At 39.1% G+C, this 27,169-nt stretch overlaps 1 protein-coding gene across 5 annotated transcripts in view; it reads right to left on the bottom strand.

The window, feature by feature from the left end:
- The window catches only part of DACH2 (dachshund family transcription factor 2), a 249,301-nt gene that overhangs the window by 124,968 nt on the left and 97,164 nt on the right, over positions 1-27,169 (bottom strand). For all 5 annotated transcript variants that reach the window (XM_027690399.1, XM_027690400.1, XM_027690403.1 and 2 more), the window contains exon 2: positions 1,267-1,382. In XM_027690399.1, coding sequence (XP_027546200.1) covers positions 1,267-1,382 — 116 coding nt within the window. The remainder of the gene's footprint in view (positions 1-1,266; positions 1,383-27,169) is intronic.

Raw genomic sequence — 27,169 nt, 5'->3', positions numbered from 1 at the left:
AATGTGTCTATGATATGACTTTAATGCGCACACCCTGCACAGTGCATCCTAAAATATTACCCAGCTTAAAACAACAAGGCAGTCTGTGTAATCTCATGTCCTATTTGCAAACTCGCACAGAGTGGGAAAGTAATACGGAATATTCTGGATTTCAGAGAAGAAATTATCAATGCAAGGTGGCTCTTGTGCTTTCCTAACAGTACTAACATCAACACCGAATCCATGAAATCCCTGAGTTGAGAACATTACAGAGATACAAAAAATTACAGCTCTTCCCTGTGTTACCCCCGTGAACACCAAGACCACCGAGGCCCTTGACTGCAGTGCAGAGGTTCTGCAGTGTCAGACGGGGACAGACATCACTGCACCCCTAGAAATAATCTTTTTTGATTCTGCATTTCCTGTAACATATTCTACAACTTTTTATTCTCCTAAACACTTCACCAGGTTTGGTTATTACGGAGTTACAATATATTTAGACTGGACTTCGACAGTAATCTTAAAACTCCTAAGCCTGCTGAATGTTTAAGCAATTACTTTTATGAATACAGTCTGTGAATATAGCTTTATTATGAAAATCAACTTACCTTTAGCATACAGCAATTAATAAAAAATTAAAACACTCATCAGGATAGCACAAGATTTAATTTAAACTCTATTAATAAATTAATGAAGTGAAATTAAATACTATGCATTAGATTATGTTTAGGGCTTGTTTATAATTCCACATATTTTCATGCTACTTTTTTCGTATTATGTTACTGAAAGCAGATTATTAAGGCACAATCCACTGTGGCAACGTGGACTTATCTGCTTTTCAAGAGTGTTTCTTCTCTAATTCGTACAAGCATTTCTCTATCTCCCAGCATACATTAATGGTGTTACAATACAACACACATTAGCCACGCTGCTCATATCCCACGAGAACTAAAACACACACATTTCAAAGGAAGAAATGCTGCTACAGGGCTCTGAGACAACAGTTCATTTTCTCAGTTTTTTTTTTCTTTTACTAAAATAACACATTTAATGGAGTTTCCTGTAAGGAAATTACAATTAATAAAGAACTAAATTACAAATCCATTAGATTTCAGTCACTGCAGCAACAAAACAGAGTTTTCATGAACACTCAAAAAATCCAATAACGTAACCTCTGGTAAAGCCTGAAAAAGCCCTGAAGGACAAGGCAGTTAGATCAATATTAGTTTATTTTAACTGCTGTGCAGTATGAAGAGATGAGGCTGATCATCTGATGGATTTTATTACCTGTCGGAGAGATAAGTCCTGGTGATAAGAGGCCTGGAACTCCGTGGGGCAGGAGACGTGCATTTTCTTGTATGGCAACTCCTAGGGAACGCTTGGGGGGTCTGCCAGGGCGTGAGCTGATGAAATAAGAGCATAAATGAAAACTCGTTTTCTTTCGGAAATATTTGCTTACGACACAACGGCATCGATTTGTATAAAACATATGAACCATCAGTGATACAAAAAAACAAATAAAAATTAGAAATTCTTGCCTAAGAAAAAAGAAAGATAATTTGATTAAACACAGAATTGCACAGATTTCAAAGGAGCTAACAGTAAGCTCTTCCATTATCCAGGGCTTCCATGACCTTACGGGTGGCTGGTGTGGAGAGGGGTCACAGCACTAGCTGCTCCAAGGTCTGGGCCATGCACCTGCACCACAGAAAACTAAAAGCTGTGATGCTGAAAGATGAGAAATTGGAACCCTGAATGCAACATCATCTCAAACCTTGCCTTGGGAATGATGGCAGGTAACTGCCCACTTTTGAAGGGGCAGAGATAATTTATCACTGAGCTGTGCCAGAACTGACCACTTATTTTCACAGATTATGACTGGTGGTTTTCATTACTACAGATTAAATGAAGAATGTCAACCCAACCTGGCAAAAAACTCACCACCCCTTGACCAGTTTATGAATAATGGCTGCAGATTTTAATCCAAAATGTTAAAGGTCCATTTACAGACTGGTTCTATTGAACTCTTGTTTTCTACTACCACATTTATCCCTTACATCAGTGTGTACATGTAAATCCTGCACAGCTGCCATCATAATACAGATTTACAGGCCAAAACCTCATTTGAATCGACTCTTCCCCAAGCCAGCTAATAAAAATGCAACCTCCTCATGTTTGGAAAAGCATTGCTGCTTCTCTTTGGTCAAAACAGATTTTACTCTGTTGAATAATGGAGCTTTTGACAACATGGAGTGAAACACTGTATAAAATAACTAAGCTGCGACAATGAATGAGGTTTGAATAGAAAACATTTCCAAAATGACTTCTAGCTCACAAAGAAATTTAAGTTAAACTTCGCTCGATCAACTTACAGTGGCAAAGCCCTCCATCAACATACAACAAACTCTGCATTTCAATGAAGACAACTTCCAGCAGCACCACACAGAGGTACCATTAACCTGTTCATTTTTCACACCGTGCTACTGTTATTTTGTTTTACTGTACGTCAAAGTAGCACAAAATCTTTTTTTTTTTTTTGGTTTATTATTTTATCTCTATAAAACCATTCCCCCCTCTTTTAGTTTCAGGTTTGTCCATTCTGTACTTCATTTTATTCAGTACTTTTTCCATTTTTTCTTTCTGATGCTTTCAGTTGTTTATCATCCTACGATGGCTGTGCAGTAAAGCTGGTTACAAGAGCCTCGACTCGCTGGGTTACAATAAAGTAAACCTAAAATAAGAGCAGTTGATTTCCACGGGAAGTCTGATGCACATGTGCATTTTCTATTAAAATCACCTGCTGAAATCATCCCCTGCTCAACAATATTGTCTAACAGACAGTATTAGGCTGGTACGTGGGGGTTTTAAACAAACAAGAGTCCTTGTTCTTTTGAATTACAGAAGTCTGTGCTTATCCACAGGCATGTTTAAGTGCTTAGCTGGCACTTATTGTCTCTGGAAAAAAAAAACAAAACAACTACAAACCAGCTAAAATTAGCAGCTTTCTCCAACAGAAGAAAAAAACAAAACAAAACAACAAAACATTCTCTACTCAAGCTCAAACACTAACAAATCTTCTGCAGAAAACTCCATATGTTGATATTAATCTCAGAAAAACATTTCAAAATTCAACAAACACCTTGAGGAGATTTTATGAAGAGACTTTTTATTTATGATTTGTGTTTTCAGAGGACAGGGAGGGGGGACAGTGGAGTTTCACATCCCTGGTTATGCAGTTTTTGCCCTGACAACAGTTCGTGTGGATGGCTCTGCTGACTCCGAGCCCACAGGTTCACCAGAGCAGATCTTAAGGTGTTTCTCAGCATTATACCACAAGCAGACATGAAGAAAAGTGTACTTCTAACCTACTCAAACCCTTTTAGTGACTATTATTATAAAGCAGCAACTCCTAGAGGCCGGATTCTGGGCTTACTTCTACAGCTGCAGCCGTAATAATTTGAATGGAATTGTTCCCAGCAGAATCTGTTCAAATAAAATCTAAAGTCCTTTGTCTCTAATTTAATCTCAGCTTTTAAATGAAAAACTCCAGGCTGGCTGCTGCTTACAGATGACTTTCACACACCTGCAGAGGACCCTTTGGGTCTTTAGCTCTGTGTTCTGCAGTTTACATGAGAACACCTTCACTGCCCCGTGTCTGGTTCTGACCCAAGGAAACAAATCCAAGAGCTCCCAGCACTGCCCAGATACCCTGCACTTCCAGATGGATTCCCTGGAGATCACCAGAGACATGTCACCCATCATAAAGGAAGACCTTTAGCCTGGGAGGACACCAGAACTCACAGAAAGCATCTTGGTTCCACATCTGAATCCAAACAATTCCAGTTTTGGCCACAAACAAATTTTCTGGTATTTCTGTTCAAACGTGAAACCAGAAATTTCATAGAAACAGGACACAAAGGTCTGCACAAAATCTTATTTTTTAACAGATGCACAGAGGAAAGAAAGCATTAGTAGATTCCAGGTTTCTGTGGGATTTACTTTGTGTTGTGGATGCACTGATGTGAGGGTCAGGGCTGGCACCACCAAGCAATGGAATTTCACTGCTCTGTCTCAACACTCCCAAATATCCCCTCTTGTCGTCTTAGGAGGTCTAGGATTCCAACAGATTTCACATTTACTGTTTAAAACACACCTAACCCCCACAACTGAGAGAAAATTGCTAATGCAAGCACTGAACAGCAACGCCAAGGCAAGCAGAGTTATCATTTTGGGAGAGTAAGACATAATTTGTGATTATGTAAGTATTAGCATATAAATGTTAATAGCATTAGCATATAAATATTAACTTTATTTAATATCATTTCTCATCATCTTTTGTCATCCTGTTCCTTTATTGCATTTTCTTTTTCACCTTTTCCTTTATCTCATTCGAGAAAGTTACACATTCGAGAAGTGCAGAAAAATCTTTTCCTCGCTGGTAACAAAGGAAGCATAAACAGGAACAATCAGCTTCAAACCCTTTTAACAGTGTTTCTTTGAGGGTCTAAAATCTCTGCACAAATTTTATATTTGCCATCAGTAGGAATGATGTGAATGGAAAATTACTCAAATCTAAACTGATGTTAACGCAGTCAGAAACTCCTGGTTTCTAGATATCTCTTAAAAACATTTTAAAATACAAAAGTTATGGTCCCAAGTGAAGACCATGGAAACTAAAACAGATGTAAAAACTGTTTTTCATTTATAACTTCAGGAATCTTATTCTTTTTACTAAATAATGTCAGCTCAAAGTCTCTACTCATTAAAATTCTATTAGTATCTCTCAAAAAGAAACCCCAAAAACTCCCTGGGTCATCAGTTACTCGGAAATGAAGATGACTGGAGGTTTTGGGGTTTTTACCTGCATTTATACTATATCTGTAGTCATTCTTCCCATCCTCTCCACCCCACCCCTGAAAAATCACTAACTCTTGAAAGAGAAATATGAACTGAATGCTGTTCATTTTTTTTATTTTGTTTGAAATTAAATTTGCCAGAAAATAAATTACATCATAAGCAGGATGTCTGACAGTTAAAATTTATACAGTAAAATGTTGTGAAATTGTTCATTAATGTCTGTTTTCTTCTTTTTTTTCCTCTCCTGTTGAGATCTAATTTTATTATTTTTCCTCTCAAAGTTTATATATTCCCTAGATATCCCAAGGATTTTTAATTTGAATCAAAACATGAAATTAGGTTATTTTTGTGATTTTCTTAAAATTACCAATCAGCTCCATCTTTCATAACTCTATTTTATGCTCATTATAGACAACTATATTTCATAAAATCCACAAATTCATCAATGCTTTGTGAAATTTAATTAATCAGTGGAAACACAGAGCACATCACTGTTGATGTATGATAGTGCTCTACTTTTGTGCTCTTAAATATAGGAGATTTACTAGAATCAGAAGTGAATTTGCATATTAATCAACACAAATAAACATGTGGTGATTTAACTAGGAAACTGTTATTTGGATGACAATTTAATCAGCACAGGTTGAAAGGTCCATCACTGCAGCATCCTGTTTCTGTTAAAATATTGATTGCACTGCTGATTTCAGTAATGCTTTATTTTACAGGGCACAAATAACCATGTAATTACTCTTTAATTGAATGGTAATTGCTTGCTGGCAATTATTTGTTAAGTTTTGGAGTGTAATTACTAGGTTATTTGTGTTTTGTGAAATAAAATGTTATGTATTAGTCGGCCAAAATATTATCTGTCTGAATGGTCTGCCAAAACTAGAAAAGTAAGTTATGATGGTATGAGTTTGACAAATAACACTACAGGACTAAAACTATAATTAAAAGGATCAGATGAACCTTTGAATGCTTCCCCTCTACAAAATTAACATTAGATGTAACATTTGTGAGATAAATGGAGGAATACTGTACCACAGAAGCCTGATTTCCTCTGGGGTCTAGTCCACCATTTAGCATAATTTATCCTGATGTTTCGCTTTTCATTCTCTGAGCTTCTTTAGAGGAACTGAAATAGTACCCTACCCTCTTGAGAGCAAAGAATAAACCAAGTAGAAATATATTTCAACAGTACTTCATATTCCTGCAAGTGAAGTGGATCCCACCAGCACATTATCTTAGCAGCCTATAAACTCTGCAGCCTTGGCAGCTCGGGAGATAACAAGGGAAAGCTTTCTGTTTTGCAGTGTCAATGAGATATGACACTTTCTGTGATATGTTTATTCCAAGTTGTGATAGATGAGGTACCCGATACTTTGATCGTTAAGATCTGAATTTTACTTCTACACTTTTCATTTTTGTCATCAACTATTTATGTATTGGCAGGAGCAGCCTGGCCAAGACTGCTGATTTCGGGGTTTTTTTCAAAAGATACCCCCAGTTAATAAATTAATTATTGATTTCATGAGGCTTGAGCTATTTGGTATAAAAATATGCTAGGCTTGTGATTTAGGAAGCTCTCATATGTATCACAGATTTCTTCAGTAGCAACATGTTTTATTAGGCTTAAAGGAGAAATACACAAGTTATATATGACCTGCTGTGTAAATTGCCCTGATAACAGCGGCAGCAACTGGTGCAAGTGCTCAGAAAAAAGAAAACGCAACAAAAACAACACTTAAAAACTCCAACCACAACCCTCCCCCCCAATCTTAGTTACTTTCCTGAAACTGCAACAGGAACCACAAATTCAAATTTTTCCACTCTCCAACGATCATTAAATACCCCCTAGTGATTGTGAAAGGAACTTTTTGAAGCCTTTACCAGTAAAATATAACATCTCGATGAGTTAAAATTCCTTCCCATTATCTTCAGATTTTTAGTTGTAGCGCGGACTTAAAATAATCTCCTTGCTTTGGCATTTATTACAACATTTCAAAGATGCCAATGGTAGTTAAACTCTACTTGACCTCTCAGTGTTTAAGAAGAGAAGCAAACCCTGACCTCGCAGCAACCTGATTCTGTCTCCTCTCCGTGCTGGCAAACTGATCACTTGTCTAACCATGGCAGGACATCGGATCACCGGCCACATCAAAGGCAACAGGAGCCAATTCAGCAGCAGGAAAAAAGCCATCCATGCAAAATGGGCAATTAACATTAATCATACATGAAGTTCTTGGAGCCCACAGCTAGAACCTGGCCCCTGTGGCAACTCTCCAAGCCGTCCCCACACCGCAGCGCCGCAGACAGGGCTCACCTTCCACGGGCTCACGACAGGAGGAGATCGTGGGGAAAAGCTCTGACACTCCAACATGAAACCTTCCCACTCCATTGTCCCGGGATTTCAGTGAGGAAGGTCCTCAACACCAGCCTCAGTGAAAGCATCAGTGGAGGTTTGTTCCTAAAGCATCGCAAATCTGAACTTTGTCATTACTGAATTGGTGTTGAAAAAGAGAAGAATTCGTAATAGCACTGAACTGTTCAGAGCAGGACTAAAGTGGAATATTACATCTCTGTAACTTTACCAGATGTCTTACAGATTTATCTTACAGATAAATGATAGCCCACAGGACCTTTTGGCTATTTACTGATTTAGTTACTTATTTAAAACTTGAGTTGGGGGCTACAGTCAGAAAAATTACCCGAATTCCTATTATTCAATTGTCACCGTAGTCTAACTGCAATAGAGAACAAGTGATTGGTTCTTACTAACTGCTTACTTCTGAAATCAGGCATTTCAAAATAAGTTAAAAGCCAAAAAGGATTCTTGGTTCATTAAGATTTAAAACTTTAAGTAACTCTTTCTCAATTACTTATCACTGTGCCTGCAGAGAGAAAAGTACCTCAACATTCCTGGTTTTACTTTTTTACTGTCAAATAACACTTGCAACAGGAAAAAGGGGAATAAATCACCAAATTTCAGCATTGTGGTGATTCATGGCTGCAGCCAAGATGGAAGGTAAGCCACATAACACTCTGCACCAGCTCCATTTGGGGATATGTCAGTAATGAAATTGGAAGTGTGACTACAGCACATGTCCATATACACACAGTAATTTAATATAACTGCATTAAATTAGTAACTGTAGCAGCGACGGTGCAGTGGCACAGATAAAATATAGTTCATTTAGCAACCTGAGATCGCACCCAGTGGGACAAAGTTCCTGCTGCTCTGTCTTTACTACTATTGTTCCCCACTGTATCTCCATCAAACCCAGCAGGAGGGGGCCTGTCCCTGCTGGAATGATGCCACTAACTACACACCCAGACCACAAATTCAAATTACAGATTTGTTATCCAAACAATGCTCATCCACAATGTCCAGCTAAACCAAATGTGAAAGTGCAGAGATATTGCCAAGTGTATAACGAGCCTTGCAAACCTTGGCTCAGATACTCGGGTAGTTCCACTTGGATTCTGCATCCAGTCAAAGCTGGGACTGAACCCTGGACTGTCTCCTGGGAAAAGGATCAAGTGAGGACCTCACAGTGACAATGAGCAGTCTCAATCTCACCTACGCTGAAAATCCTTGAATGACAAAATCTGCATAAAATCTGTATTTTCTCCAAAGACAAAAAAATACATAGTAACTGGAAATGGAATGAGAGAGAGCATGAGGAAACTCACTCTCACTGAACATCACAAGTACTGCAGTGCACAGTCCAACTCACTGCAATTATATGCCATGAGGTTGAGAAGCTTTAATCCAAGTTAATTTAGCACCAATTTTTCCAGGCATTATTTCAGTTTCCACATAAATACTTGTACAAATATTTGCACGGATACTTTCCAAGCAGGGAATCCCCATCTATTACAACTACTCATGATATGTCGTGTCTCTGAATTGTATCAGACCCCTACAAGTTTTATTTTTGACCTGTATCTGAATTCAATGCCAATTTAGAGGAACATTATTACAATGTTTTTGCAATACTGCTGTTTACCACTGAGCTGTATCTCAGTAAGACTCAATTCAATGAAACTTGTAAAAAATGTGGCTGTTTAAGCCTATTATCTATGGACAGAAACCCACTGGCAAGGCTGGACATATTTCCAGCCCTGAGTATCACATAACCCACCCGAGCTGATCCTAATTCCCTGACAGGGGGGCATTGTGCTGTGGGGGTACAAAGCTGTCAGAGCAATTTGCTCTCTGATGCAATGGGAAACTACTCTTGCCTTTACTGTTTTCAATCTCTGCATCACAAGTTTGAGTGTTTTCACAATCTCGGCAAAGACTCTCTTCAAAGTTCGAAAACTGAAATTCATCTTTCAAAGAATAATAAGTGGAAGAACACAGAAACAGTTCTCTGTACCACCTTTTGCACCCATATCCATGCTGAAAGGAGGAATTGTTCTCAGCAATCCAAAGGAGCCTCTATGATTAGGTGATTGTATCCAGGAGTAAACATCTGAGGGTTAAACGTCACTACACTGAAAATACCCTTTAGTTTGCTGGTGGTCCTGGAACAGTATGAAATGCAACAGGCAGTAAATATAAGAAAATAGCTCCACTGCTCCACCTTTACCTTTCCAGATTTTTTGACTATATTTCACTTGTTAGCTACAGAGACAGACAAGGTTATTACTTCTACTGGAGACATACAGAAAGAGCAGGATTTTTAGGAAGGAACCTTTAGGACCGTGAAAATATAAGAAGGCAGAAGGATAATTTTTGCAAAATTAATATGTAGGCAGAAGGATAATTTTTGCAAAATTAATATGTAGTCTCTCTCATATACAATTTGGAAAAAACTGGAAGAAGCCAACTACAGAAAAAGCCAAAATCAGTTCAGGGTACTGAAAAGTGGTCTGAGTTATTCCGAAATTCAGGTATTTCCTGAACTAAAGTCTGTCCTAGAGTAGATACAATGGTTGAGCAGACAACTCATACCTGCTGTTGATCTTTACAAGATTTCTGTTCAGACCCAAAGGTTTGACTCTCCCAAAAATTACGTGTATGTGAAAGTTACTGGGCAAACAGAGCCTTGCCACGGACTTCCACAGCATCACAGTCACACATCACATGCACTCCCTGCTCCTTACTAAAGATGTTGTTTTAAAAGCTGTTGAAAAAGACTGAAAGAATTCAAGTAAAAGAGTGTTTGTAACCAGATTTCCTGGAGATAAATGAAAGACATACGTTTCCATGGCTGCCAGCCTACTAAATTTTGCAAGCATAAATATTTACCTAGGACTGGGGGGTGGGGAAATCAGGAAGAAAACCACCATCTAGACCCTTCAAAGTTTAAATGCTGTAACACAGAGGTCATTATTTATAAATAGAAATAGAGAACACATCTTTTCTATGTATATTTTCATCCCCTCCATATGCCTTCTATTATTACCATTCATACCCCAGAAAATAATTTCTCTGTCACTTGCTCACCCTGTATGTATTCATTTTCTTTAGGCTTTCTTGTGGTTATTGATTTCCTGCTTTGTTGAAGTGGCTTTGTTTCTTTCGCAGCAGGCTATCCATTTTAAAACAACACTTGTTCAACAAATAAAAAAAATTATATTCTAAAATTAAATTAGTTTTATCTTCACTTATTTTTATCTGAGTTAAATGCGAGTGACACATTTCCCCTAAAAAAAAAAAGGAAATACTTCATGCCTCCCAGCATGCAAACTAGTAAATAAGTACATTTTTTCTTTTCTAATAAGATGTATTTATTTTTATGATTGGAAACATGAAAGAAAAAGTGTAGTATAAATAAAGCCTCTTTTGTACTCTTATGTTGTAATCACTTCTGTGGCCAGTGTTTTAACATCAACAAAAGAGGATTATCTGGTCCAGAGCCAAATTCATTTAAGTCCTATCTCGCTACGCTCAAAATAGGTAAAAGAATCCTTTTTTTTCCTTTCAATGCAAGTGGGATCATGAATTAGTTTGCTGTCCTCCTCATTGGCCAGTCTGAGATACACAGCCTGTATACAACAACTATTAACTCCCATTTAATGAACTGCAAACCAAGGGAAACAGCATTTTTGCAGCAGGCGACACTTCGGACATGGTGCAACATCTCATTTCAGTGCTGTTTGTTCCACAAGTGCCAGTTCCAGAGTTCTGGACATGTTTGCTCCCTTGATCCCCAACGTGCTCATTAACTAACTCAAGAGAACAACCAGGAAAAAAGTAGGGAAGTGCACAGACACTGTATGAAGGCAGAACTTGTCAGGTTTCTTGCTAAAAGCACACTGCCAAGTGCCAATTATTAGGTCACCAAAAGCTCCTCTACATTTTTTTTTCTCCATGTGCTCTAATAGATCCTCCTTGAACAGCAGGAATTTGCTGTTCCAGCATCATCTTCCTTACCATTATGCCATAAATGAAAAACCTTGCATACTCCTGCTCATGCATGACAATTCTTTTCAGAAGTTAATGGACTTTATGTTCTTCATCCAGTTATTGAGCAAAAAATTATAAAACATCTCCAATATTCAACGTCTTATTCTGTTTAGGGAGGAACAATTTCCTGAAGGAAAATGTTTCCAAACAGCAGACAGAGGATTCTTCAAATGAGGTGGACAGAGATGTGGGAGTTAATCTTTCATGGCCAAACTGGCAGAAGAACAAATACCAGGACAGTTGAAGATCCAGGTGCACCTTTACACTGGGATGGCACAGGAACGATCTCAAACTAATTCTGTAGGTTTGTGCCAAACGAAAACCACTGAGAACTTTCTTTTTAGGCTACAGCTGTGCAAGGAGAGAAGAGAAACAATGGTAATCCCCCAAAGAGCTGTGTAAAGCAATATTCTGCACACTGGAAAGGCTGCACACCCCGCATTCGTTTGCATGAAATAGTCAGGTATCACCTGTCCAGGTAACTCGGGATCACAGGAAACATGTCCTGACTCCCTGGAAACTCAATACACAACTGTGCAACACCAGAAGTTGTTGCATATCTGTTATCTAGGAAAAAGCAACTTATATTGAGACACAATCCCATGTCGAGGGGCCAGGAAGACAGGGCAGGGCCATGACCAAGAGGAAAGGGTCAGGGCTGTGAATCCTCCACTGGATCTGCTCTTTACAGTCACGTTATTTGCAGAGGAGCGAAGGATCTGACTTCAAACAACTCGCCATGTTGTACAAGGCTTAACTGACCAGGTAGCAAATGATGCTATTTTGACATGAGAACATCTGATAATGAAGTTACAGCAAGTCAGTTCATTAAGATGAGGAATTTTTTGTCAAGCACAGACATAGAAGAAAACAGACACATCCATTGAAGGAAGTGCTTTCCATCACCACGTGCTCTGCATCCCTGCAACATGACAGATGACAGCAATCCCTGTTAGATATTTACCACCTTTTTAAACTGTCAGAAATCTTCAAACCTAAGTGGTGAGCTCCAGAGCTGTGTCATTTATCCTTGCAGCAAATACATAACAGCAATAATAATAATCTAATATACAGTAATTTCGTCTGTAGAGTTCAAAGTATTTTCTAGAGATCAATGTCATTACAGACAGGGAAATACAGAGCTAACAAGGTGGAAATCACCCTGAACTGCAGGGAGAAGTTGTAATCCTGAATCCCCAGCGCCTGCCAGTTTGTCATGCAATCAAAGTGATCATAATTAGGATATTTGTGCACTATCCTGGAACTTGGATCTCTCACACACTCCAAAAGAATTCTGCAAAGATGATACTTCAGAAACGTTTACAGATGGGCAAACTGCAGTGCCCAGAGAACCCTCTCCTACTCCTCTGCTCAGTAACTGGTGGAGAGTTTAGGAAATCCCACATATGAAAAACAGAAAGAGCTGTCTAAGTCTGCAGACTCAACTTTTAAAAGGAAATAGGTTTTCAAAAAGACTGCAGGATATAGGAAATGAAAAGAAAAACTGTTTTCCTTCAGTTTCCTGTTTAGATGTATGGACAGATCTGACTTCAAATAGATGAGCCACACAGAAGTTTAGTTTATAAGGGTCAGATGGTAACAGTTTCTGTTTAATCCTTGATTTACATTAACTTACAGGAAAATTAATGATTTTAAACAGGCATCAAAGTGAGGCTGTTTTTTTCATTTCTCCAACCTAGCTTGAGGAACAATTGTTTCCTTTATCTGTCTTCCAGAAAGTTAGTGATTGTGTTTAAGTTAAACTACTCATTTAGCCTTCAGGCACAGCATATTATGAGTTGTTTTTCAGTGAACATTAGCCCCTTACGAGTGCAAACTCTTTGACAGCTCTCTCAGATTCTTGCGCTTACTGGAGCATTTCACAAAAACCACTCTTCACAACTGCACACATTATAATTTACACATTAAAACAGCAGGTTTTCACCTTAGGTCTGTTGCCAAGAATAATCTTTCAAAACTCTTTTATCTTTTTGTAAGAACATAATTATAAATGTGCAATTAACAGCCAAAAAAAGGTCTTAAGAAAACTCTTATAGCAATATTGCCAGTTTTAATGCCTCAACCAGATGGTGGTTTAAAGAAAGCCATTTAAAGAAAATAAATAAGAAGCCACATTTTTCAGTCTGGAATGATATGTAAAGTGTAAAATTTGAGATATTAAAGCAAGAGTGTTACTGGTCTGTCTAACCACCAGAAATGCTCTTAATTCTTTTGTTGTTGTTCTTTTGCTGCTGGACAAACAAAGCAGTTGCAAACATCATGACTGATATGCATCAGTACAAAAGCACGGAGAGACCAGATGCAAAAAGAACTATTTGTTGCATTTTTTCCGTGAATGGAGCCCATCCAGTGACTGATTTTCCCCAAGGATGAATAATACGCTCATTTTTGTCTTTTGTTACAACTTGAATTTGTAGAGTCTAATCCTGGAGTCTTTTCCTCTAAAAATACAGGTGCTTCCCTTTCACTAATTAAACATGAGTACTGTGTAATTGTTGACATTCTCAAGTTGGTGTAATCACCTTGGAATAAATGGCTCACAGAAATTCCAGCTTAGCCTTATTCCAGGTAACACTCAGATATTTTTCGAAGCTGCAGAGAAATTACATACATAAGAAGACTCTCCCATTTGAAAACAACCCAGCTGCATTATTTTACAGCCAGGCCAAAGTGCTATAAAATACCTGCTTGGAACTAATTAATTTAGGAGAATTTTCACATCACACAATAAACTGATTTGACAATGAACTCAACTGCTTAACTGAATTCTAGAGTGATGGACATCCGGACTGCTCTTGTTCTCATAATTTTACCTGTCCCACTATTACCAATTTCTACAATTTTCGACAAATATTTCTTTACTTGAAATTGAAGAGTTTTAAAGTAGTTTTGCTCTTTTTATTTTTAAAAATTCAGAACAGAAGCTTCTTTCGCAGTGTTACTAGAAAAAGAAAGTGACACGAAACACAAAATTTATTGAATTTACTGAAGTTGGAAAGCACTTCTCAGCATCAAGAAGTACCTGGGTTGTCTTTAAAGCCCAAATTGCAGAGACACTTACAATTACAAACAGAAAACTCCACCTTGCACTGCACCTGAAACCATGAGGGTTCAGCTTTAGTCCTGTATCAACAATACATGAAAACAGACTCATCACCTCAGTGCAAAATTTACAGAAGAAATTGTTTCTAAATAGTGTTTTTAACTAATAATTTTCCTTTTTATTAAAAACAAACAAAAAAGCAAAACCTGAGTTCAAGAAATGCAATTAGTTTCCAGGTCAACAAGTTCGTTTCCCTTAAATGTTAAAAATAGCTTTTATTGAAAAAATACTTTAAAGGAGCTCAGATAAGGAAGCATGAAAATCTGCTCTATGTTTGTGTCCAGTCTGGGTAGGTCCAGGTAATTACTGACCTGGAGAAATAACTTCTGCTTCTGATAAATAGTTAAACAACTATAAAGAGAGTGATCTCAGGCTGATGACAGCACAGGGCAGTGTTGCCATGAGGCAGAATAAAATCCTTCTAGAAAGGCAGTTGCAGATTTAATTGATATATGGGGGAAAAAAGAAGATGCAATACATTTATACTGCAATTTAAAAAGAAAAATCAACTAATTAAAAAGAAAAATCAACTAACAGAGTGCTCTGTTCTAATAAAAGATGAGTATGGATGTAAACATTCATGGACCAAAAGAAAGCAAATGATGTACAGAGAGAAGCTACCCTGAAGATTCAGCAATAAAGTGATTTAGCTCTAATATCTCCATAAACATTCTAAAAAGCGAGTAGAAAAGTTTAAACAAAAGCTCACAGAAGAGGCAGGAGAGGAGAAAGATTACAAACCCCTTCAGCGAGATCTGAGTGAGCAAAAGCAGCTTAAAAATTAATTCCACTTTTTCAAAAAGCAAAATTAATGAAGTGTGAAAAGCAACGAAAATGCAGCCCTCCAAAAGAGAGGCAACATCTGCAACGTTAATATGCTGAGAGACATTTAGGTGTTATAAAGATTGCAAATTAGGCAGATGTGATCAAACGGGGAAAATCTCCAACTTTTTGCCGGGCTGCAGCCTGGAAGCATCATGTGAGGGAAGGAAGAAACTGCCCAAACTCATGTGCTCCTGCATGGCTGTACCTGGAACTGCAATGTGGATTCCTAAGCAACCTAATTACAAGGAAGATATTCCCAAGATGGAGGGAACTGAAAGCAGGGCAGTCCAAATGATTAAGCTGTAAGAATGAGCTGGTTTCAAATGGAAGATTAAGATTTACATCGCTGTGGTCTGTGTGGTAGATAGCAGATGGGAAAAGAATGTTCAACATAAAACACATCTAAGCAGATTCTGACACACACAGCAGGAACAGCACAACTTTTTCACTGGTCCAATGGCACCGTAGAGATCAACAATTTTTAAACGTGAACTAGTAAAAAGGCACAGAATGCCCCAAATTCCTGCAGATTCCCTGTGGGGCAGAGCTGGGACAGTGAAGCAAACAGATTAAGGTTTCACTGCCCTGATTAAACAGCTCTGACACCCAGCCTTTGCAGAGATTTCCCCACTCCACACTTGATTATTTCAGATGATTTCAGAACATCCAAAGAGGTGTTTCACATTTCGAAGAGGCCCAGGGCGTTTCACATTTCAAACAGGCCCAGGGCAGAGTTGTGCTCTGGACACGTTGTTTTGTAAGGACGTGGAACGCACTTGGTTTCCTCCTGAGCACAGGGATGCTGAAACCCTCTCAGTTCTCCCCCTCAGCATTGCTCTCTGCTGCTTCCCAGCTTTAATTGCACAGCTTTTCCTTGAGCAAATATTAACGACAGAACAAATTCCTCAGCTAACTGAAAAGGTTATTTTCCAGCGATGCTTAAAAGAGCACAGTTATTCCAAAGCATTATTCTACGATGACTAATTGACATTAGAAGAAGTGTAAAGTACATAACTTGATTCTTTTTCAAATACAACAGAAGACATTTCTTTTCCAACCACACAAAATCTGGCTGGGATGAAATTCTGCTTATGTTGCACTGCTGTAATCTCAAAGGAAAAAAGCACAAGAACACTTTTTCAGTAATTTCTTATAAGCCCAATTTTTTTGTCTTCATGAAATCTCCAAGTTTGGTGCCTGGTAAGCACGTTCTCACTGTGTTTACTTACTCATTGATTTTTATTGTTATTGGATGTAGACACTTACTGGGAAAAAAAGACCAAAAATAAAACTTATGAAGCTTTGAATTTTTTTTCCCTGTTTTCATTTCTTAAAACACACTTCCCCAAAGAAGAGGACTGGACTTCCCTTTTAATCTTGCATTGCTGGAATATGATCATTTTTTATCTTTCTAATATGTATAGCATAAAAATTATTTGAAATTACTCAAATTCAAATTTTTCAATAATAAGGTATCTCCGAGTCGGTTCAAAATAGATTTGGTGCAATCACACACTTCAGAAAGCACATCCTTTCCATTATGGACCAATCCCTGGCTACCCCTATGAATCCCTCACATAGTACAGTTTGGCAGAAATGTTATTTACCTGAACAAGTCTGACCTTAAAACATCCTGCAACCTCCAAGCTCCAGGGAGCAACCCACGGAAATTCCCTTTGCAGGTCTGGGCACCACGTAAGAACACCAGAAATATCCTTGTGTGCATTTCTTCATGGAATTTATCTTAATCATAAATTAATCAAATAGGCCTAATTAGAATACATGCAAACAGACTTCTGTGTTGATGCTGAGACTGAACCAGTTAAATGCATCAGACTTCAGATTCTGAAAGTCTTTGGAAGAAATGTCCACTTGTGCCTAAACTGGTTTCATAATCAGCTTTATCAACACAGGATAGTAATATCAGAGAAATTAAAAAAAAAAAAGAGCATCTGAGAATGATTAAAAAAGCAAAAGGAAACTGGACATCAATTCTAACTTTAAAGCCAAAAAATACCCCACCAATGGCTGATGTGCACATTAAAGTCAAGAAAACTTCTGCCATCTCTTATTTGTGGTTTTAGTAAAGACCTTTAGACCTCTCGTACTGCACAGGAGCCTAAAATTTCTGTTAATTATCACAATTCAACTGCAGGTTTCCCAAAGCAGCAGCACTTCACCCAAATTGCTTCCAAGCTAAAAAAGACATTGGGCAAAATTAAACATGAGATAATTAACATAAAGTTGCTCAGAAAAAAATGCACAGGCCTGTTCTCTTCTCTGTATTTGAATTTTACCTTGATATTTATCAATTCTACACTTACATATTTAAATTTTCCATCACCGGCCTTTTTATGTTTTAGGGTTATTTTTAACTTGACTTTTTCAATCTTGTGATTTAAAATAGCTCTTGATCTTTAGCAACATAAACCAAAAAAATGCTCAGAAATAAACAGAATTCAGTGCCAATCTCTTATCTATACAGCTATTTTTATTGGAATTTTAGATTGTAGCTTTAAAGGCTGGAGTTTTAAATGCAGGCATAATTACAGGAAACATTCATCCAACAAGAACAGGTCAACATAATTTAATAAGGCAGTAATAAAATATCTAGCAAACCTTATCCATCAGTGTCCAAATAAAGAAGATTTAATGATGTACAGAAAAGACTTTGCCTTCATATATTCCCCACAGATCTCCCCATGTAAGGGAGATACTGGGAAGTACAGAAGGCCCAGAAGGGCACAAAAAAGGTGACACCTATCAAAAAGGTCTACAAAAACCCCCCAGTAAAACCATGACAAACCATTTTAAACTTACAGGCTGCACCACTTAATGAGATTATTTCTTGAACTCTCTGCAATTCCTTCCAAGCACACTTGTGGTGCCCTACTTGGGTGATGGTTTTCCTCAGCAGTTTTTTTTTGTTTCTCTTTGAACCAGAAGTGTTTCCTCACTGAACCTCAGAAATCTCTCACTGTTGTCTGGAGCCTGCAATCCTACTTCAAGAAATTCTTACATCTTAGTCTCAGTAATAAAAAAGCACCGTATCTAGAGCTTTTACTTGCTTTTTGGCATTACAAAATATTGCACTTAGAGCAACTGTAAGTTTGTTCTTTCATCTGTTATCACGGTTTATGCAACAGCCAATACTTTCAGGCAGTGAGCTCCAATCCTGATAACCAACCACCCCCCAACTGCCACGTGCCACACACAGGAACTCAAAAAAACAGCTGACCAGGGGCTGTGGTTAAGGATTTGCACCAAAAATACTGAAAAATGCAGTCTATCGTGTGGACTGCATTCACCAGAGTGACCTGTTTTGCGACAGTACCACATTAGGAGCAAAAATTAAAATTAAGGTAGACAAAAATGAAGTTATTTCCAACCAAAAAGCCTGTATAAGACTCAAAAGAAATTTTTTTCCCCATTATTATTTCTAATCAACATCTACCCTAAATGATCAGTATATTTCACAATGATTTGCCTTAGAATATCCTCCAAACTCTGTTCTCGCCCTCACATCTGCCACAACTACCTCAGAACCTCAAATCTATTCTCCCACTACTTGGGATACACCTCATCCCAGCCACTTCCCCTAGACCAGTATTATGGTATCAGATAAATGAAGAAAGTCAAGAATGACCTGGAAATGAAGCTCCTGCCCTTTCCTCTGCTCCTCCCTGGATGGAAAGAGTCAGCTCTAACACCTGCACGCCTTCCCAAAAATTCCTCCTGTAGGAGCTGATGGAGAAGGGGAGATCATTGCTCTGCCCCTGCTCCAGGAGCTGCACACGAGGTAGGGCAGTGGCCAACCCAAAGACAGTTCCTCACCCAAAAAAGAGATCTGGAACTTCTGGTCTTGTTGCCAGGATCCAGCTCAGTGGTGTGAGCAGAGGAGCAAAATGCAAATGGAAATACTACAGATTAATACAGAAAGGGCATCACAGAGTGCTTTGGGTTGGAAGGGACCTTTAAAGGTCATCTAGTCCAACACCCTGCTGTGAACAGTGACATCTTCCTTTGGATCAGGCTGCTCAGAGCCCTGTCCAGCCTGGCCTTGAATGTTTAATTTAACAGGGATGTGGCATCTACCACCTCTCTGGGCAACCTGTGCCAGTGTTTCCCCACCCTCATTAACTATTTCCTTGTTTAAATGAAAGAAAAGGCCTTTAAGACCATCACGTCCAACCATTAACCCCAACACTGCCAAGGCCACCACTAACTGATTAAGCCAGAGAGGAAAGCTATTTTCTTGAGTTTAATTGCCTCTTTTAAGACTACAGTACTATTTAGGTCTAACTATGACTTTATATACACTTAAATTCCAGGTAAAAATCTCTTGTTGTCTTCTTACATCCTCTTCCCATCACACTGGTTTTGCTTCTTCCAGACTGATAAGTTTGGTCCAGCAAAACACCAAAATACTAATTAATACTCCCCGTGGTTCTGCTCCTGACTGCTTCAACTTGAGCCCCTGCTCAAGTTATCTGCTGGGTTCAGGGCAGGATAACCTGCCCCTTCCAGGAGCAAGGGAATTTGGCACCCACTATTTACACCCTGGTACCTCAAAGTCCTCTACCCATGTAGATAATCTCCCGCAGCTGCTACACACTGGCTGAGGCAGCCAAGCTGGATTTAGCTCTCATTGCCCTAATAGAAATAATCAACTCACCACATTTGGGGTAATGATGACAGCAAAAATGGAAATAACTGGTTTTAGAAGTTTAAGGTACTTCTTGAATGTGAGACATTAAATTAAATGTTTATAGTTGCTTTAACTTGGACACTTGCTCATTTTCAACAGAAAGGAACAAGTGAACCAGTTGCACTAATTATATCCATTCAAACAAGTGTCACAGCACTTTGATTTGATTATCATTACCATGGGATTCATCTAACAGTCCCTAAAATATATGCATCGATACATATATATATATATGTAGCTTTTGTCCAATGTCTATTTACTAAACAAACAGTAAATAACACATTTCAAATTAGGAGTTTGTCACCTCCTGAACTCTCACAAAGCCAGTGGCCAAAAAACCGAGTAAGTCAGGGTGCCTTTGAAGATATTTAATTAAAATCTAATCCCACATTCTTAAGGGCTCACATAAATTAAGCTGTCATTCAGGAGATTTATGCATTCACATTTGCATATTGCATACAATTCATCAATTACTCATGTTTGAAAGCAGAGCCGTTCTCGGGGAGCCGGGGCTGCCAAGAGGCACCCGGGGACGCTCCGGCTGCGCCCGCCGGTGCCTTGGAGAAGCCACTTCCATATGGCTGATCCTCCTCTGCCGTCACACACCGCCCCAGGCACGCCCAGGCACCTCCCTGGAACTGATGGATTCCTCTCAGCTCAATCTGTCAGCCAGGGATGGACATTTGGGGAGTCTTCGAGCAACCAAATCAGAGTCAATATTCCAAACCAGAGTCAGTATTTCAGATCAGAGCCAACAGTCCTTGCATCATGGAAGGAAGTTTAACAGCACACCCAGCAAGTCCACCCTGCTGGAGGAAGCCAGGCCCCTCTCCTGATCTTCTCAAATGGAATCACAGAACCACAGAATCATTTACACCTATTTAGGTCGAGCCCAAGGCCACCACTAACCCATGTCCCCAAGTGCCACATTTACACCACGTTTACATCCCTCCAGGGATGGTTTCTGATTGCTGAGTAATAATAAGTAATAAATACTGCCTGGAGGCATTTCTGGTTCCTTTGCTGCTCACCAGACTCCCTTTGTATCATTAAGGGCCACACTAAGTTAGACCAAAACCTATCCTTAAACTGTTCAAAAATATTTAGTCAAGTTTATACATCTGAATGTATTCAGACCCAGGAAATCTTCCCACTAATTTTCTACACCTTTTGAACACATTCTTAGATAAGCATGATTCATATATATATGTGTGGAACATTTTCTTTTCAAAGCATCATTACCTTTTCCAGCTAAATAAGAATGTATCCATAACTGCTTTATACTCCATGAGCTGGTCCCAGCACATTCAAGTGCCCAAACACGCATCTGACATTCCCTGGCCTGTCTGAACCATGTTCCCTCATCCCAACAGCTTTCTCATGGATGTCTGTACATCACAGCCCAGTATCACCTTCCTTATTCACACACCTGCAGTGGGTCAGTGACAGGAGAGTCAGAGCTTTTATGAAGAACTCGAGAAACCATGAGAACACAACCAACATGCAAACGACAGGCTCAGGAACCACAGGGAAAAAGCATCAAACTCAACACTGACTCACATATCCTGCTTCTACCTCGCATTTATAGTCTTTTTTGGGGGGCTTAAACAATGATCTTTAGGCATCTAACACTGGGAAGACAAGGTAGTTTATGACTTGAAAATTAATCCATGAAACAAACACACGTATCTGTAATTGGATTAATTTTTCCATGGCTTGTCACGATGATGGGGAAGGCTCAACAGAACCTCCATTCTGCATTTGTTTTGCTCACTGAGTTTATCTTACTCTGGTATTTGCAGACCACGCAGTCTCTGGAATAAACACCCCTGTCAGTCACTGGTGGTGATTTCCTGCATATGCAACAGCCACAGCAGTGGCTTCATGGAAGAGCAACAGCAAAATGTCACATCCCTCTGTGGCTGTTTTTTCCTAGAAAGGTACTTTTATTTTTTGTTTGCATTAACATACTGATTACAAATGTACCAAGGGACAAAAATATCAAGAAAAGGTGGTGTTTTGTAACATCCTCCCACAGCTCTGGCAACTCAGCCCTGACCTGCAGCACGTCAGCCAGCCCAGCCCGAGGCCTTTTAAGGCCAACACTGAGAACTGCACCGACCAAAATGCATGAAACCACTCAACTTCATTAACTGCAGCCTCAACCAGGTCTTAAATTCAAATCTCCAAAGGTGAAAGGCTAATGCAATAACCACTTGTTAGAGTCTTGTTAGTGAGCCACTGCTCATCTCTTACACTCACTGAGTTTTTGCTCCACTTATGGTATTATTATATTCTTCATATATTGTTAAAACTAGCCTACTGTTTATGTTCGTTTGCCAAATGTTTTAAAAAATGACTTTAAACAGTTTGTTTCCATGTAGCTTTTAGCTGCTATTAAAGCCACTGCATAAATATAGATACAAAACAATTTAATGGAACAAAGGATAAACACCCCAGCTGATGTCAGCACCAACTTCTCAGCGACTCTCCAACCCATGAGAGGTGACGTATCACAGCTCTGAAACCCCTCTGGGAAGAGCCAAGACCTGCTGAGGCAGCCATGGAGCACAAGGTCATCCATTTATTAACTTCCCTTTAATAACAGAACATTTCAGCATGCTTCCAGCATTTTCAGAAGTACTAAACTCATTTTTACAATGCGAAGATATCCCTCTTCAAAATTGTGTGCACCCTATGGCTTGAGAGATTTGTCCGTTCCAAAGTAGAATCAGACACAGGTTAAGTCCTTTTTCATAGACTCAGACGCTTTGTTTTTATTTTTTTGAGGTGTTTAACGTGCTTAATTCTCATACTAGAAGCCAGTTCCTGTCTCTTCAGGAAATCTTTTGACAACTAAAGGGGATTCCTAAAACTCATAAGAAAGCAACCCTGACACAACTGATTGGCAAAGAGATTTTCAAGTTTCCACTTTACAACAGCCTTGATTTAACTTTGTGTCTTTTGTTAACTCTCTTTTAGCATGAATTTTAGAGAAACTGTTGGGTAGAGAAGGGGAGGAAAAAGAATTGTTTCACCATCAGTCATCACTTCAAAATTATATCTCAGTGAAAAAAAAAATCTACAGATTCTATAGTATTTGTGTAATAGTCCGTGAAAAAAAAATCATATGAGATGTCAGTACACAGTACAACAAGTTTTTTTCAAGAAACAACTTTAAATAGCCACAAAGGCTTGAAATCCCCCACTTGTGACACACCAAAGGTTTGGAGTCTCGTCCCTATGCACTGCTCTGGGATCGTTCCCACCTCACTCCGCATCCTCCCAGCCCGTTCTCTCCAGCAGGTTCTGTCCCCACTCCCTGCAGTGACTGACACGTTTTCCTTCCCGGTGTTTTACAACACTCTGTGTAATAACCCGTTTGCCTGGGGGCTGGGCACTCCCCTGTGCTCGTTCCATGATGACTTGTCACAACACAGGAGGGCACAGTCACACTCCCCACCCCTCCCCAGAGCTTCATCTCGCACGAGATGTTCCTGTACAGCTCCGTGGCTCATGGAACATCTGCACCGAGCACAGAATCTCAAGAACTTGGAATGGAAAGGCAAATTTCTAACAAATTGGTATTATTTCCCTGTATAACTATTCAAATGTCACTATATGTACTGCATGTAAGAAGACAAAACATATTCTAAACTGAATCTGTGAGATGATCAATGTGCACAGGTGACAAATACACCGGGGGCAAAATCAGCAGTAAAAGCTACATGACTTAATATATAAATAGATTTAATAATATTGACTGTCCTGAAAGTCTCCCTTGTCTTGCTGTTGTACAGGTCATTGCAAAAAACCCTCAAGAACATCTGACCTACAGCAGTGACTAAATCATTAGTTTATTTTAATTAAAGGTTGACACAGTTTCTAAAGCTGGCACACGTGGGAAGTTGGCAGAGAGCTCCATTCCACCCAAACTAACTGGACTTTGTGGATTGTGCAGAGAGCTTGACATGAAAACTAAAAACCCGTGGCTCTCAAGTGATGTTAAAGACAAAAACCATGGAGAAAGGTCACTGCCCAGCAACACTCAGCTTGCAGCAGCCCCTGAAAGGAACCCTGAGCTCAGCACACACTGGAGCTCCATCCTCATGCCCCCTGACACCTCCAGCTCTGACCACGGCATTCCCAACATCACTACGAAATAGGTTTTTCCATTTTTCCCAAATAGTCACATCTTTCCTTCTCCTACCCGAAATAATGGATTTAGGAGGAATCCTCTCCTCGTGCACTAACTCTGCTTTGGGCTGCCCTGCCCGGCACTGAAGATCAGACAGCTCAGTCTGGTGCTTCACCAAACATCCCTATCCCCCAGTCAGCACTACCTGTCTGTCCTGAACTCCTCCAAGAAGCTGCATTAGGAGCAAATGGCATCGACCATTTCTCACGGACCAAATCCATCCATGTGCCACAGCCCCCTGGGAATTGATCTTTCTCCAGGTGGAGTTATGCAGTGTTAAAAGAGGGGGGAGAAAGTCATTTCAGCACTCATTAGATTGGAAGGTGACACCAACAAACATCTGGCAGCAAAACAGAAAATGAGAGCTGTTCCAAATTAATAGCTTTCCATACGTTAATGCACCTTGGATTTTTACTGGATAAACATTAAACTGAAGTTTTAAAAATTCAAGAAATGTTAAACCATATCTACAATTTCCCTCTGATAGCTGGAACAGACAGATGGTTCGAGCCATAACTTCATGTCAGAAGACAGTTCCTCTGGTTCCTCAAGTACATCATCCTGGAGTTCTGTCAGGAAAAGCCTTGCTGGGATTCACCTTCAATATTTCTCTCTCAGGAAAAAAATATGCAACTAATGCCCCATGGGCACCCTTCAAAGTAAGTCAGCAACCTCACATGTCCAAAACCACTTGTCACTAAATTACCTGTGTCTCTTACCACAACAATTTATACAAACGTGGCATTTTACCTGTATAATTGTGACAAGAAAGTACATTTGTAGGTATTTCAATTTTCTCCACATTCAAACAAATTACACTTTACATTTTAATTTTCATTTTTCAATTAAAGACTAAAGTCTAGGCCAGCTATAGATTTCCACTGAGATTTTGGAGTGGCTGGCTGCCAGTTCAAGCCATCAGTATCCCTTTCTGCTGAGGAAAAACACCATACAGTCATTTTTAGAACAATTTCTACATTTTTAATGTATAATGTATGCAAAGGATGTAATGAAGAAAGTAATAAGAAGACACAGTAGAACTACACATCACTCACAACTACACATTCATTTTACTTACTCTAGTAGCTGAGAAAAATAAAGAATTAATCTTTACTATCTTTGAAAATCACTTGCTTTTTATAAGTAACAGAAACTAAGTGCAATAGGAAGACACTGCTCAGGTGGGATTTTAGAGATCAAATTCTCTTTTTCCCTTAAAGAAAAGTTAAGCTTTCAGGATCAGGCACACCCACGATAAAAAGGAATTCCCACCACTTATCTGTGCTATAAGTAGTAGAAATATATGTGGTCAAACACCAAACAATAACACTGCTTCAGCAGCAGGCAGCATGCCTTATCTTTCCCCAAATCAGTCATGAAAGAATGAAAAATTTCCCTTAAATCTCTGAACCAATACTTCAAATGAAAATACAAGGAGCCATAGAAGAAGCAGAACCATCCATATACTGAAGGCTTTTGAAAACAGAAAATGCTTTTGGTTTTCCTTCTGTGATTCCATCACTCCCTTTCCTGCAGACCAGCAAAGCTCCTGCTTTGAACACACGGAGGGGTTACTTTGTGGAGGTTTTTTTTTAATTTGAATTTATGTCAAAAAGTGAATTTGTTAAGAAAGATTCTTAAGAGTTTCACAGAAGAACATAATGACACGTGCAACACATCCTCAGGAATCACAGTGCCAAGGAAGGAATGGAAAATAAAGTATAATTTTATACTGGTCGCCTACAGGCCGCAGTTTCTTTGCTTTTCTATTAACAGCTCACAACTCTCTGTGCTGTGAGAGCACAGAAAACTGTAACTGCCAATTAATTTAATGATATTTGCATATTCATTACCATGGTTATAAGAAACACCCGCACTCACTGTGCAGTGGGATGCAGGGATCCAACTGGCAGAGAGGCGTTTGTCTGGCAGGGCAGGACTGGGAGAAAACTGAGGGAAACGGAGTAATTATAACCAAGTGTGCAACACCAGGGCTCCTCTGACTGCCTGTGCACACTTCCTACAAGATGCTTACCTGTAAATTATTTGTTATATAATCCTGTCTCCTTTGGTAATTCCTGTCTTTATGCCTTTTGCATTACCAGTGAGCAATTAATAACACCAGTGTGAACCCTCAAACTCTCTGCTTTTTAACTTCCAGCTACTCACTGTATTTTTTATGATAACCATATGCTAGATTATTATTTAATTATGATCAAAAAATAAACTCCCAAATGTAGGTTAGTTTGGAATGACAGCAGTTTACAAATAACTCAGATCCACTGCTTCTCTCACAGTTCGGTCACCAGTTACCTGTCACAAACATGCTCACCTGAACTCGGGAAATCTGCCATTTGCATTGAAGTTCATGCAGACACACACACACTCCCCTTCACACAGAACTAAATTCTGGTCCAAAACTTTTCAATGCTTCTTCCAAAAACACTCAAGTACCTTTTAAAATCATTTAAGTACATCTGCAGTAATAGTTCCTTAATCAGGGCACTGTGGTTATTACAGATACCAGTATAAGCCAAGGGCTTCCTGGAACCCAAATAAGGCTGTTCTTGAGCTTCTGATGTCAGTGTTACTGTTCATAACAGGAAAAAGTCTTGTATTTCCATAGAAATTCCAAAGATTCTCCATCTCCCAGACAATGTCACAAAATTGAGGCGCTGTTGCAGTACCCTGTAAATAGCTAATACTGTATCTCCAATAAACTCATTTTAAATACATACATCATATGAGACATATGGATCTACATATCTGCTCTGAAAACATAAGGTGTCTCACAAGGAAATTAAAAAAATGGGGGCCAGGAATGGAAGAATGAGATCCAGGGAAGTGGGTGATCTGACTCCAACCTCTGTGCTGTGCTCAGCTCATCCCCTCACATCTGGAAATGCATCAGCACACAGGAGTTGATTGTTGTTCTCTCCTTCAGTTTCATTTTGTGTCTCCCACTTCAGATATTAAATTTTTCAATCATCTTCCTTTGATGTTGTCTTAGTTTAATTTAAAAGCAATACAAACATGTCTGATTTACAAGATTTTTATCAC

This window comes from Neopelma chrysocephalum, unplaced genomic scaffold (genome assembly GCF_003984885.1).
Source record: "Neopelma chrysocephalum unplaced genomic scaffold, ASM398488v2 Primary Assembly neopelma1_81, whole genome shotgun sequence".
Classification (NCBI taxonomy): domain Eukaryota; kingdom Metazoa; phylum Chordata; class Aves; order Passeriformes; family Pipridae; genus Neopelma; species Neopelma chrysocephalum.
Note: the sequence above shows the minus strand (reverse complement) of the source record. Positions and strands in the feature narration are given on the sequence as shown.